Source organism: Nicotiana tabacum, chromosome 5 (assembly GCF_000715075.1).
Source record: "Nicotiana tabacum cultivar K326 chromosome 5, ASM71507v2, whole genome shotgun sequence".
Lineage (NCBI taxonomy): Eukaryota > Viridiplantae > Streptophyta > Magnoliopsida > Solanales > Solanaceae > Nicotiana > Nicotiana tabacum.
In genome coordinates, this window is record NC_134084.1 from 107,574,175 (window position 1) to 107,589,568 (window position 15,394).

Genomic DNA, 15,394 nt, shown 5'->3' on the forward strand with positions numbered 1-15,394 from the left:
AACTAAATAACTTCAGCTTATATAGTGCTGAAGTTTTTGAAAAAGCTTTATGAAAAAACTAATGAATCCGGGACAAAAAAACTTCAGCTTATTTAGTGCTGAAGTTTTTACAAATGAACTAAATAACTTCAGCATCATCTACTGAAGTCTTTGAAAAAGCTTAATGACAAAACTAATGAATCCAGGACAAAAACACTTCAGCTTATTTAGTGCTAAAGTTTTTACAAATGAACTAAATAACTTCAGCATCTTATGCTGAAGTTTTTGAAAAAACTTAATGACAAAACTAATGAATCTAGGACAAAAAAACTTCAGCTTATTTAGTGCTGAAGTAAAACAAATGAACTAAATAACTTCAGCATCTTCTGCTGAAGTTTTTGAAAAAGCTTAATGACAAAACTAATGAATCCAGGACAAAATAACTTCAGCTTATTTAGTGCTGAAGTTTTTACAAATGAACTAAATAACTTCAGCATCACAAAACTTCAGCTACTAGAATGCTTAAGTTCAGCAATTACAAATAAAAACTTCTGCAAATAGAGAACAAAATTTCAACACTAGAATGCTTAAGTTCAGCAATTACAAACAAAAACTTTAGCACACTTGGTTCAGCAATTTTTGCTACTTCAGGCCCGTCTACTAAAATGCTGAAATTTGCGTGATTGCTTTTGCTACTTCAGGCCCAGATGCTGAAGTTACGCAAAAAAGTGGGTACGCTTGCAAATTTTTTTGCCAAGCGGGTACAAGTTAAAACGTGATCCAAAAAGCGGGTATAGATGCAAATGCCCCCTTTTTAGTTGGAAAAAAAGAGAGTACTTTTTAACATGTCAAAAGTCAAAACTTCATCCAAAATTCATGTCCAAACACATTTTAGATGTGACATTCGTACTATTTTCTGAATTCTCGTATCAGAATTCATGGCTCCATTGCTAGCTTCATCATTGAATATGAAGCAACAAGATTCTTGTTGTACTTGGTTTTTAAGGGAGTACAGCCATTGTGTTGCTAAAAGTGTGTTACTAGACCAAGTCTGAACATCTAGTAGCACTATGAACATCTTACCTGTAGTTGGAATTGAACTGATTTCTTACCCAAAAGGCCGAGAAAGGTATATCAACATTTCTGCTGGGAATTTGAGGATAGTGAGTTTTTTTTTCCTGGATGTAGTGTACTCTAACTCGTATATTAATTTTGTTTGTTTCCTTTTCTCCTTTCACTACTAAAGCATGTGTAGACATTTTCCTCCCAATCTTGTAGTGATCATCAGCCATTGACATGTCTTTTTTCTAACTGTGGTATCTGTGTTAAGGTTGTGTACAGGCTCAATTGTACTAGGTATCGGTTACCTTTCACCATCATACATGTATCTGGAACTCTATCCACCAAAACTTAAACAAATAGGAAGGAAGCACTTAGTATTTTTTACCACTGCAGGAATTTGAGCTTTAAGGTTGTGTGCAAGCACAATCAAGCCAATAGAGTAGGTAAATGGAATATTCATTGAAATTGACGAATCTATTTCAGTTTTCATGTCATAAATGTCTAAATGACGAGGTACTTAAGCCGATAGAGTAGGTAAACAACATATAATAAAGAGATGGACAAAGAATGAACAGGACAAACAGACCTTTGAATCAGTTTAACAGAGAAATTGAATTAACTTCAGCAGAAACTTCTGCTTGAAAACATGTCAAAATAATGCAATATTTCTTCAAATCTTTCTCTACAAAAACCGTCCTCACAGAAAATAAAATATTTGAATCTCTTATATCCGAACCTAAGAATAAGTGCAGTATTATATTCTCTACATGTTCTCTCAATAACCCCAGCACTCCACCAAGCTGCAAAATGGGGGATTTGGAGGAGCCTCAAATTCAAGTGTAACAATCTGCAATTTATAACAATCTGCAATTTATGAGGAAATTAATGAGGTTGTATCTAAAGCAGACGTCAAGATATAAAAGAGATGGAAACTGAGGCCTAGCAGGTAGTTAAAAATTTGATTAGAAAAAGGCTTAAAACCATAAGGGCTAGTCTGTTCATATAATAAAACAATCAAGGCATTAATTAAACTTCGCTTTATAAGTATATCGTTTGGTTTCCGGCATACAACTCCTCAATGTTAATCTCCGATTACTAGTACCTGTATAACTTAAGTGAGAATCATTGTATTATTTTATAGAAGGAAAAAATGGTGAAATGAGAATGTGTAATAATAAGATAATTCTTGGCTTTAATATCATAACAATCCCGTATTATTATCCACCGCATAACAATCTATGTATTGTTATTCACCATAAGATCCATGTAATATAATCTAAATTAGTCTGAACAAAACGATCCATAAGTTTCCATCGCATCCAAGTTACAGGCGAGTTTAGTTTAAACTAGTGATATCACTGTTTCCACTATTCTTTGGTAACGATAGATATAAACATATAAATTGAAGCCAAAAGTAGTGGCTGCACCCGCATGTTCTGTCACAGAGCTACATCCACACGTAAGTATCTGTAAACCTAATCCATGGAACACCATAAGGAAACAGAGCAATTTTACCTTAAGAGTATCAGAATCCAAAAAGATTTTCCTATCTACACTAAGGAGTTGGGAAAGAACGGGGGAGGCAAACAGTTTGCAGTATAGAGCTGCAATATTTCTAGATGATTAATACTGATATACCCATGTTCAGATATAAACATATTCCAACGCTTTCCGAATTGGACTTCAGAAGACTTAAAGAAGGGACCAAAGTTGAATTCTTAAAACTTTCTAATTTAGACACTCACCATATGATAGGTAAAGGAGATAGACAAAAAAACTAAACATCTTCTTTCCGCGAGAAGGAAAGCACTTTTGGGGGCTGACAAAACTCTTTTGAATGGTTTAACGCGACTAGCAGACCACATCGTGCTCAATCAAATAATGAACACTGATTACGATTTGGATTGTCTCCCCGGCTCAATGGAAAGACAACCCCGTTCTACACTTCATCAAGAAGAAAATCATGCCTTGTCTATTCCTCCAAATACCATTTGCCTTCCCACAGCCAAGCAGCAAAACGACGAATTCAACCTCAAATATCCTTTAGATAGCACATGCTAAAAAGACAGAGAACCCACTACCAATAAGGGTTTCTGCAAAAATGACACCCATGCATAGGTATGTTAGCTGTCACTGCTAATAGAACGATCATGATCTGCAGAATTCACCACCACCCCGAAAAGGGTTTAGACAAAAAATGCACACATAGGTATTTTAGCTATCACTGCTTCCAAGTATATTGTTATTTTATTGATAAGGATCAAACCTTCCAAGTATTGCCCTTTAAAAAGTGTTCTATACAACTCTCCCAGGCCCCACTTGTGCGAATATACTGGGTTTGTTGTTGTCTATACAACTCTCACAGACATCAAGCCCATTCGTTGGATATTTAACGGTAATGGGATATTTTTACCTTTATATCAACTTTTTCAAACAACAGTTCGATATTTTCTTCTATAACAAATATAATAGACAATTCATTTCTACTTCAGTCTCTATGCCTTGCTGAAGCCATGCCATATAATAGGTACCCATAGAATTAGTTTCTGAACAAAAACTACATAAGAAAAGGCCACCTAATTTAACCATCACGGGAAAACATAAGGTAAAACCAAATAACGTTGTAAAATCTCTTTAAAGATGGGGAATATAAGATACCGGCATATCCAGGTCATACTAAATTCCGGTTGACCTGATCAACTGCCTCCCTTCTGCTTGACTGTTATCTTGTCCCCCAAGCTAAGTGCAATTCCTTGCGTTTTGCTCCTTATCCTAATATAACCACTCAGCTTACCATCTGCTTGTTTCTCAATGCTTACATTCACCAAAGCATCCTCACCAAACACACTCTTTGCATACAAGTTAGCAGCAAGGAACCCGCATTGCCCTTCCAAAGCAGACCTGAAATTTTGCATGAAAGCACATCCGGAGATATAGTGTCAATAAAGCCATGCATCACAAGAAAAAATGACATTACTCAGTATAACCAGATGAGTAACAGAAAAAAATGAACCCGAAGGCCATTGTGGAGTTTGAAGCCATTAATTTAACAAACTCATTTTAAGCGGTTAAATTACATCCAACAGAGAAAGAAAACAATGGTACAAAGAAGAAGCTAAACTCCAATAACAACTACCTATTTACCCTAGATGCATAACTAGTATGATCCCAATCTGGTCAAGTTTACCACTTTTCCCTTGATAAAGTAACATGTGCTATCCAACTCAAGATTCTTTCACAATTTCTGAATATACCAATACCAAAACTTTTCTGGGTGCGCAATGTAAAACCTGTAATTGGAATAGACAGATCCCCCCTGATACTCTGTTCTCACGACTTCTGAGACTACCTATCATTTGGAAAGCTCCGAGGTCTTAACAGTAACTGTTTTAGCAACTATGAAACCAATGGTCCTAATATCCTAAAGGAGGTTAGAAGAGTACTCCTAAACAAATCTAATCCCAGCCATACGCAAACACCATGATAGACATGAAGAGTCATTTAAGTACTTCCAGATTTTCACACAAGTAGACTTAAAAAGAAAATGAAACCCAGACACTTGTTTATGTGCACACATTCTTCGTATCCGTAATGGAAAATAATAAACACTTAGTTAAACACAACACGTTTCTCATCAATAATGAACTTCTAAGTTTATACAGCAGAATAACCCTAGGGCTACAGGTCTTGTTACGATAGATAATACCTTACCTTTTCTTTTTACTAATTGTCTCCAAAACAAGTTCTCTGTATCACAGCTTTGGACTATGAAAAATGGGAAATGCAATAATCCAGAATTAGATGGTATGGGTATCAATCATGACAAAATCAAAAATTAGAAAACACAGACATAAAAACCAAGCACCAACCGTCCATATTTAGAGGAGGCAAGCGGATAACTTACAGTGCAGTAAGGCATTTCATGTTGGTTGATTTGATTATATGGTCAAGGAATTCTTTTTCCTCCTGAATGACAGTGTTGACAGCAACCTGCAATGCAGACAGTTAGTGGCTCATTCTCAAGTGCTTATACATATTATTCATGCGGACATTGCTCCGCAACGTTGATGGTAGGACAAACAAGAGATTATTTCAAAGTTTAGAGACTAAACAGTGCATTGATTAATCAATAAACTCCATAAAGAGATCAACATTCACAAAATTAGCTTGAGGACTAGATCACTTTCAAGCCATTAATAATCTATAGAAGTTTTTAGTAAACCCATGCATAACCTAAATTTTGATCCCACATAAACCAAACCATAAGATTGTAAATCATCAAAAACAACAAAGAACGACCATACCAAATATTCATTTTCATTTCTCCAACAAAAAATGAGTTGAATACCAGGAAAGAACAATTCAATGATGGTAAAATAGCAAGGAACAGCATCTTACCTTGTTTTCCCACTCAAATTCTGCCCACATGGTTCTAAAAGCAGCATCACTGCACACTGCAGGAGAGATGTAATCCATGATGTCAATATGGATATCGTTTAGCACAACCACTGTCCGCTCAAGCACATTAGAACTCTCATAAACAATGTTCCCAAAAATTACGCCCGTCTCAGTTGAAGACACCTTGATGTTTGCTTTTATCTGTTTGCTTAACTCAGGAGCAAGAGTATAATTCTGTGGACGCTCAACAAGTTTGAGATCACCCATTGTTGCCAATTCCAAACATAAATTCTGGAGGGTCTCTTTAGTTCTATTAATAACTGTCACATCCAGGACAATATCATAATGATGAACTGTCACGTATGCTTCAGCATAAACAGGATCACTAAATCCCGTGAGTTGCAGAACCCGATTTAGTCTATTAGCATCATTCTCATCCTTGACAAATTCTCCAGTGGCACGTTTCAAATCATCGTGGACTGCATCTTCCAACTCCAGCTGGCTCATGCCCTGGCAAACAGAAATGTATTTATGACATGGAGGAATAAATTTCAACTGCATTGAAGCACCAAAAAACGAAACACCACCTTTAACTAGATTAGCTCTGCCATTATGTAGAAACGACTCAAGATACATATATTAAAGAAAGAAAAAGAAACAATTCAAATGCAAACATTTGAGCTGTTGGTACATCATCACCCCCCAACCCCACCCCCCCAAAAAAAAAATCAAAAAAAAGGAGCTGTTTTAGTTTTTGAGTGACCTGCACTCTAAAATTGAAGTCGCAGCTGGTATTCATATTCAATTAAACTTTTGAGACTTGATGCTTAAAGAAACTTATGCAATGTGATATGCATGATTTTCTTAATGTGATTGAAACAGTAGTCCAAGAAACAAGAGGCAAAATTTGAAAGCTCTGGAAAAGCTGGAAATAAGCTAAGTCTGTCTTTGGATGGTGAAATAACACTTAAAGCACCTTTCTTAGAAGGTTGTGACAGGAAGGTGAAAAATTGAGATAAAATAGCAAAGAAACCTACATCCACGCAAGGTCTACAAAGCATAACGAATACACCGTAGGGATTACAGATAAAACCCTCATAATACGATTTAGTGGTCAGTTAAGATAGTTCTCACAAATATATTAACTGAAGTATGAGAAAAGAGCTACAGGAACCTCCTTGTTAATCAAACATATAATGTTCAAATAGAAGATTCTTACCCTCCTACTCTTCAAATGGTAGAAATCAATGAGGTCATCTGGCTGAGAGTGAGAAATTTGAGCCTTTGCTTTTATCTCTTCTGTCTCTCGCAGCTGCTTATCAGACAGCATTGTAACAAAACTCTCATGGCAAGAGTTCAACCAGATCTTCCTGACCTCATTCTCAGTGTTACAGAGCAATCTTATGCACAGAATTATCCTATCATAGGAATCGTTATCAATTGGGTGTGGAAGAACTGAAGACTGCCCTAGCTGTATCATTGAGACCATGATCAGTAATGCATTAGTTGTTGCTTTGTTCACTTCAACTTTAGATGGCTGAACTTCTTCCAATCTCAAAATGAACTTAGTCACGGTGCAAGCAACAACTGCCCCAAGGAAGAAATCACCAGTTAGCAGAAGGGATCTCAGATTTCCAGTGGTCAAAGATCCTTGAATTACTGTCGCGGGTGAAAAAACAGTTTCAGAGGCAGCACTTTGAGTAGCATATGTCCCATCAGCAAGGACAGCAGGTCTTCTAGATGAAACAGTAGTGGAGTTTATTTGCTGAGACTTTTTCGAAGAATCATTAGCTTCACCTTCCTCAGAAACTGAATAAAATGGTAGATCACCAAGGCACTGCTTGATAGTTGCAATGCCACTCTCAACTTCAGAAAGAGATAGACAATACTCTCCAATGATCCAAAGGGCACATGAACAAACACGTGCAGCTCGAATTTGGTAGAAAGTATCCAGTAGCCTTGTCACAATGGAAACCCTTAATTTTGGGTTTGTTTCAATAATCTCACGGACAAAAACAGCCACATCAATTGCAGAAGCAACATTGTTATCACCCAAGAAATCCATCAACAGATGGACAACTGTACTTGCGACTTCCGGAAACTTAACAGCACAGGAATGAATGGCTTGGATAAGCATTTGACGGTACTCACCATTCTTCTCAAGTTCACCACTCTGGGTTTTCATAACTTCTTTCTTCAACGTGAGAACAACCTCATTGATATTACGGGGGGTGATCAACTCAAGAACAATGTCAAGTGTTTTTCTCCTGATGTCAAGGTTCGGACTTGAAAGCGCTCTGAGGACATCCATAATCATATCAACCATGATCTCCCTATGAGAAAATTTCAATTCATTCAGTCTATCAAGCACAATAAGCTTCACATTGTTGTCACTCTGAGATTGTAGAAGTTGACAATAGGTATTAGCTGCAGCTCTTATAGCAGTTGGGGCAGAAGACAAAGAAACTAGAGTCCCAGCACATTCATACACAACAGCAGCAGAAGGGACAATAAGTAGTGATATAATTATCTTGATGTACTTCCCTTTCTCCCCTTTGTTTGTCCTGCAAACTCTTCGGACCAAATCCAAGACAACCATCTGGAGTAACTCACCCCAATCAGATACTCTATCAACATGGGTCAAGAGATAATTGACAGCACGTTCCTGAGCACATTGGAAAAGCATCAGAAATGCGTTCCTTTTAGCTGATGGATCCTGCTCCGTGGTAAGGACGTTCTCAATCTTCTCTGGTGCATCTGCCAGGAGCTGCTCACCCTGTGGAAGCTTGTAAACAGCCATGACAGCAAGAATTGCATTTCTCCGCACATACGGATGCCGGTGCTCCAAGTTGCTCATAATAGATGGAAACAAAGGTTCAATTATATCAACCTCATTCAGCCGACAAAGGAATCTCAAAGTAACTCCACGAATGTACTCATTTGGATGCTGCAAGTTATTCCTCAAGTTCTGACAAATTAGGACCATTTCAGGCAGCATGCTCCCCTTAGAATCGGTCTTCTCAATAGTCTCCAGATACAGAAGCAGCAGCTTTTGAATCGTGTGATCCTCAGAGGGCAAGACATATCTAATAATAGTAATAAATAGCTGGGGTAGTGTTTCACCATTCAACAAAAGCATGACGGCCTTCTTCATGGCATCAACCTTGGCAGGAACATCATTCCCTTCGAGGGCTTCCTTGATCTCATTGACAAGAGCTGGTGTCCCCTTATCAAAGTGTATCAGCAAAGAACAGGACTTCTCCATTTTATTCTAGTTGCTTACCTGAAACTTAAAGTTTCCCATAAGCTTCAAGATAACATATTATAACTTTTTACAAGAGAGAATAAAGTTGCAAAGGTCAGAAAAGAGTCCAACTTTAGTTTAGTCAAAACATTTAAATTACTCTAAGGCAGTTCAATATAAAGAACTACTCAACAATGATTCTTTGATTATAAATGAACAAAGCCATTCAGAAAAGTCAATTTTTTCCCATGGGGTGTCATCCAGTGTCAATGAAGTGGGAGGAAAACCATGATGCCTCAGGTTCAAATCTCAGCGAAGGAAAAAAAAAATACTACCTATGCCTCGCTTCCAACGCAGGAGGCCAAGCATTCTGCCAGACGTCCCGGCCTGGGAGCCCCGTTCGCCTTTGGTACTTCAGTAGATCTTCTAAAATAAAAAGCGCTACTTCAGCCTTAACTACAACTACATTACGCAAGCCCCGTCGATACCTACCTATAGAGTAAAATTAAAATAAAAAAGTACCAGTATGCCTTGGTGGACAGAGTTACACGATCCCTGTGCTAGTGGGAGGTAGCAGGCACCCGGTGGACTAGTCGAGGTGCAGGGAAGCTGGCTCAGACACCACCGTCATTAAAAATTAAACTTTTAACAAAGTTTGTTAGATTTATAATAAATGTTACCAGCAGAATGAGGAGGTACAGCGGTATTAGATCACCACAGCCTAGTACCAGATTTTACTCTTCCACAAGTCAAATGTGGATTAAAATGTCAACCAATCAATCAAATGTGAAAATGTCAACCAATCAATCAATCAACAATGCGCAATTCCAAATTAGATGGAGTAACGCTATTTGAATCAGGCATACAGCGAGCTCTATGCATCGGGCATCAAGCTAAATGATACAAGTGAATCACCCAACACTTTTAATCCAAAAATTAATCAAAATCATTAATGCTCAGCTCAGCATAGGCGGATCTAACCCTTCCCAACAAGTTTGGTTCAGGCATATTTGTCAACCAATCAATCAAATGTGGATTAAAATGTCAACCAATCAATCAAATGTGAAAATGTCAACCAATCAATCAATCAACAATGCGCAATTCCAAATTAGATGGAGTAACGCTATTTGAATCAGGCATACAGCGAGCTCTATGCATCGGGCATCAAGCTAAATGATACAAGTGAATCACCCAACACTTTTAATCCAAAAATTAATCAATATCATTAATGCTCAGCTCAGCATAGGCGGATCTAACCCTTCCCAACAAGTTTGGTTCTGAGCCCTCTGCTTTCAACTCGGATTACATTTTAAATAAAAACATATATAAATAAATGTGCAAACATAATACTAGTATACTACTTCCGAATCTACCGACTCCGAATTGTAAACTAAACAGTGCAGTTCGGCGGCATAATTCAACAAGACAAATAGCCCTAACAATCAAATTCCGTAAAATAAAACAGAGAAACAAATCTAGAATGAGAAAAAAATGACTTACCGGATAGAAATGCAGAAATGGTTGAATCGAAGTGAATCTTTTGAAGAGAATTTGGTAATGAGGAATTTGTGGGTATTTGAGGGTAAGGTTGGAAAAGGGGAGTCGGGAGAAATGGTGATCGGAGGGTGGGTGGTTTTAAGGAGGGAGAAAGTTTGGTGTCTTTACTCAGATCTGCGAGATCCGCAGAGTGAGTCTGGTATTTTGTATTTGTAACGAGTCTGGAGCAAAGCTTAAAAACTACTGTAAGAAAAAACATAAAATAAAATAAAAAGATTAGCTTATTAAGAACAAGAAAAAGAGGAGAAATATTATTGTTTGATTAGCCTCACATAAAATACAAAAATATGGATCACCCCTCATAATTTACACTTTGAAATATAGAGTCTAAGTATTCGAATTTGTAATGAGGATGAGATTGTGAATTCTTGGCAATTGAACTGTCGCATTAGATATTTACATTAATGTTTGTATATTTTTATCAATGTTTCACCATTTCATAATTTGTTTCATATTTTCTAATGTCATAGACATCACTAGGTACAATTATAATTCAAGTTATCGGCACATTGGTCACACTCTATTTCCCAAATTAATTAGATTAAACATCTCTATACATAGAGAGTTTTACATAGTTTGACATAATATATGCAGCTCCAATCTCAATTTATGGTCTTAGCATTTCAATACATGATTCATATTCCTTGCACCATTTTTAAGTTATCAAGAATAGCGCATTGATCATATTGGAATGCATCTTTCACAAATATAGGGTCACAACACCAATTCATGTAAAGTATCAATCAAAGCAAGAATCCAAAATTCAGTCTTACCACATTTACACAAGCATCAATATAGCTCAATTTCTAAAACACGGGATTTTAGCCGTACATACCTTGTTTAAGCTTTCCTTAAGTTACTACAACGTTCCGAAAATTCTAGCAATTCCAATCTACTTTGAGACATAAGAAAATTGAACACAAATTAGGTAGGTATTCATGGTTTTAGCTCATTTGAGAATTTTATCAAATACTAGTTGAGCATCTTGATTTCAAATCTCTTTTACAAGGTTTCCTTCATTCCCCAACCGAATCTTTACTTATTTATGTTCAACAATCTTTTCACAAACCTAATTTGTAATTGCAATATAATATATTTTTCGAATTTATGTCTGGTACTTTAATATTTTTATAGTTTTTCGGTAAAATATATAATATCTTTAACCTTGTCTATTTGGTCTATTTCGATCCGTTCTTATATGAATGTAAGTCATTTTAAGTATGTTAGATCAAATTCCTTATAACTCCAAAATATTGACTTAAATAGAATTAGGTCTTACTATTTGGGAGGATTGCTTGTTTGTATAAAATAAGCTTCGCCATTTAAAAGTATAGCTTAAATACACACCTCAATCTTCAGGAAGACGCACAAAAAAATCCGTTTTTTCTTCTAGATATACGTGTATAAGGGGTTAGATTTGGAATTTTAAGTCAGTGCATATAAAGTAGATGTGAACCAATTTCTTTCGGATAATAGTTTAATTTATAATACACAGTTGAGCTTCCTCACATCACTACCATTATATATATATGCAAATAATATATATATGAGATAATGCATAAGTGCATTGTAAGAGAGAAAACTCTTTATTTTATTTATGTCATTAACTTTTTGGCTTCTTGTTTTGGAGGCATATTTTCTTGATACCTACTGTAGACAATAAATTTGCGTTGAGAAAATAAAATTAAGACCGAAAATATCGCAACAATTGTAGTATTTGATTTCAAATAATATGAGTATACAATCTCTATGATTCCTATAATTCTATTTTCGATAGTAAATAAATTCAAGGGCCTTTGAGCTTGATGAATATGTAGTTGTTGCCACGAACGATGATCTTGTTCTTGAGCTTGAGCTTGGACTTGAACTTAATTTGATCTTCGTTCTTGAGCTTGAAATTGATTTGTTCTTTGTTCTTGAGCTTGAATTTGATTGCTTGAACTTGAACTTGATTGCTTGAAGCTTGAAACTTGTGGAGGAATTTGCAGCGTTTGATCTACGAGCTCTTTCTTGCTTATGTTACAACTTCTGGTATCTTTTCTGGGTTATGAAAACCCCTATTTATAGTTGTGGAAGGGAGGAGTCATGATAAGAACAAACTTTTTCCAACCAATCAAATTGAAGTGTGACATGGCCGCATTTGATTGGCCATAACATGTCACTTGCACACGTGGCGCGATTTCATTAGCCTTTTAATGTGACTTGGCATGCCTTGTCATTTTGACACGTGGCATGATCCTGTTGGCTCTTCCGCTTAACTTGGCACGCCATGTCATTTGACATTTGGCACCAAACTGGGCCTCTAGGAAAATAACATTTTGGGCTTAATGAAGTGGGCTCATCAATTTAGCCCAATTAAATGGGCTAGTCCAATGGATTAAGACTTATTTATTTAATCCATTTATATTGGACGTATATAATTAATTCAATTATATTAGCCCATAATATATATTTGGACCAATATATCTTGAATTTAAAATATAGTCCAAATTATTTTATGGATTTAATTTTAATAAAATTTATATACCTACAAATGCCCCTACTTCAAACTTGTTGTGTGAATTTAAAAGACTAGGCTTGAAGTAAAAGAACTATGATGGAAAACATCCCATGCAGCTTCTAGCAATGTCCATTTTCAATATATTTGACTTGAATAATGGAATTAAGCTAAACCACATTGATGCCATCATCATATTCTTAGGATATTTTTTCCGTAGTTCACTAAAAATAGAACTAACATTGTCCTCTTTTCAATTTGCATATGTAAGCAAATTCCACCACCGTAACCTTTTCTTCTAGTTGAATTAGGATATCAAATCCTTGTTGGACTCTAACAAATTTCCAATCCCACATCGCCATTAAACTTCCAGTATCGTTTCACCACTTCTATAAATAGCTGCATATCCATTCAATAGGCATCAATCGCAGTATTTTGAAGCCATTAGCCATTTGAGTCTAGTTTTGTGGACTCGAAAGCATTGACGCGAAGGTAATTTCTTCTTCTTTTCTTTTGCTTTTCTTCTTTTGTCATTTTTTGTAGGTCAAACAAGAAGGATGTGTCCTTGTTTAATGAGATGATCCATGCGTGAAGAAGACCATCATAGGATGTGAGGGATGGGTACTCATCCTTGCCCGAATATCGGAGAGATTACTCTCATGACCCGACTATCGGAGAGATTACTCTCAAAACGACCCGACTATCGGAGAGATTTCTCTCAAAACGACCCGACTATCGGAGAGATTACTCTCAAAACGACCCGACTATCAGAGAGATTACTCTTAAAACGATCCGACTATCAGAGAGATTACTCTCAAAATGACCCGACTATCAGAGAGACCAACTTAAGGTGCAAAGGGACTCATATGTCCACCTTAAGATTGGAAAGTTATAGTTCCTTTTAAGGACAAACCCACGAAGAGGCCAACTTAAGGTGCAAAGGGACTTATATGTCCACCTAAAGATTGAAAAATTATAGTTCCTTTTAAGGACAACCCTACGAAGAGGCCAACATAAGGTGCAAAGGGACTCATATGTCCACCGTAAGATTGAAAAGTTATAGTTCCTTTTAAGAACAAACCCACAAAGAGAACGACTTAAGGTGCAAAAGGACTTATATGTCCACCTTAAGATTAGAAAGTTATAAAGCTTCAACTCAAAGACTTCATGGACTTGATGACGTCGACTTGAACACTTGGAAAACTTTGAAGATTCGGCGGACTTTGCAGAATTCAACTTGAAGACCGACAAACTTGGAGATTCAGCGGACTTTGATGTTTCAATGTGAAAAATTTGAGGGCTCAAATACTTCCACTTGAAGACCGACGAGTTTGAGGACCTCAACTTGAAGACTTCAACTTGACCTGGAGGGCTTAGATATCTCAACTTGAATGGTGGCGAACATGAAGATTTCAACTTAAAGACCGACGAACTTGAAGATTTCAACTTGGAGACTTCGATGGCTTAACTGTTTCAGCTTCTCTTTTGCTTTACATTGTCCGACTTTTATCTTAGTCGCATAATTTTCAGCTTTAAGCGCTTGAAACAAAAGATTCATATTTTATCGTGGGAGAGTCCAAATAATGAACCATTTAATTTCTCGAAAACTAGACTTCAATATCTAAAATATATCCAAAAATTAGAATCAAACACCTTCAGAATCGCCCCAAATAATATTTTGAAATCAACTTTAGATTGCACTACGTTGAAAATTTCATATTTGCGCAGTCTCACCAAAAAATTCATATCATGGTGTAGGAACGTCGAAATTACAAACTGGTTGACTTCTTGAAAACTAGACTTCAAGATCTAGGACATATCCAAAATTCTTAATCAAACAACTTCAGAATCGTCCCAGATAATATTTTGAAACCAACTTTATATTGCACCATGCTATCAATTCCAGATTTGCGCAGTCTCACCAAAAAAATTCATATCTTGGTATGGAAGCCTCGAGATCGGAAGATTACTTACTTGCCATCAATCAAAATTTAAGAGCTATATTCTCACAAATATCTTGAGTTCAAGTCTCATTGAATTTGAAACGTTGTGCCAAGTAATCTTTTCCTTATACTTGTGTTTCCTTTTGACGTCTCTCTTCTCTTTCCTTTTTTTAAGGCAGAGGGCGGACTTGGAGACCAACAAACTTGAAGGTTTGGCGAACCAGAAGACATAGAGAATCCCTAGACTTTAATGCAAATACTTGACCTCCCACTGAAGATATCAATTTACCATGGAGGGTTTCCCCCTTTAAATCAAATGAGATCAAAGTTCAACAGGAGGATGGCATTTCAGCTTGATCTTACATTCACCCATACTTCATTCGAACGACAATTGGGCAATATGTATCTTTTGAAATTATGCGACTGAACTTAGAATGAAACTCTAAGCTGCCTACGTACCTTGGTGAAGGGGATCAAGTCATACCATAGTTCAAACTAGGTGATTTTTTTATGTCCTAACTTTTTCCTAGGCCGCCTCTTTCAAAGTTTTCAACCTAGCGGACTCTTTTTTTGTGTGTGGGGGGGGGGGGGCGTACACAGTTTAGACTCATGCGGGCCAGGAGTGTAGGAACATGCATTTTAGGCTCGTACATTAAGGAGCATGGCACCTTCAAGGATGATACTTCTTCAAGAACTTTCCATTGATAGGGCCGA

At 36.7% G+C, this 15,394-nt stretch overlaps 1 protein-coding gene across 9 annotated transcripts; it reads right to left on the reverse strand.

Annotated features, from left to right (window-relative positions):
* Positions 1-1,628: 1,628 nt before the first annotated feature.
* Positions 1,629-10,526, reverse strand: LOC107817724 (coatomer subunit beta-1). 9 transcript variants are annotated; one of them, XM_075253928.1, is made up of 7 exons: positions 9,206-9,435; positions 9,019-9,106; positions 6,659-8,722; positions 5,440-5,949; positions 4,946-5,031; positions 3,700-3,942; positions 1,629-1,888 (listed from the first exon to the last, which is right to left on the reverse strand). In XM_075253928.1, the coding sequence occupies exons 3-6, from the start codon at positions 8,702-8,704 to the stop codon at positions 3,738-3,740; spliced, it is 2,847 nt and encodes a 948-aa protein (XP_075110029.1). In that variant the 5' UTR covers positions 8,705-8,722; positions 9,019-9,106; positions 9,206-9,435; the 3' UTR covers positions 1,629-1,888; positions 3,700-3,737. The 9 variants fall into 9 exon arrangements, with proteins under 9 accessions (XP_075110029.1, XP_075110028.1, XP_075110023.1 ...); XM_075253927.1 differs by having other exon boundaries at positions 9,019-9,109; XM_075253922.1 differs by having other exon boundaries at positions 1,629-1,905; positions 9,019-9,109.
* Between the last annotated feature and the right edge of the window lie 4,868 nt (positions 10,527-15,394).

Bases quoted from the DNA above. Each gene is read 5' to 3' on its own strand.
- LOC107817724 (XM_075253921.1), bottom strand. From the start codon at position 8,704: ATGGAGAAGTCCTGTTCTTTGCTGATACACTTTGATAAGGGGACACCA. The intron at 5,950-6,658 runs GTAAGAATCTTC...TCTGTTTGCCAG, and splicing joins ACCATTTGAAGAGTAGGAGG to GGCATGAGCCAGCTGGAGTT. The intron at 5,032-5,439 runs GTAAGATGCTGT...TCTGCATTGCAG, and splicing joins AATTTGAGTGGGAAAACAAG to GTTGCTGTCAACACTGTCAT.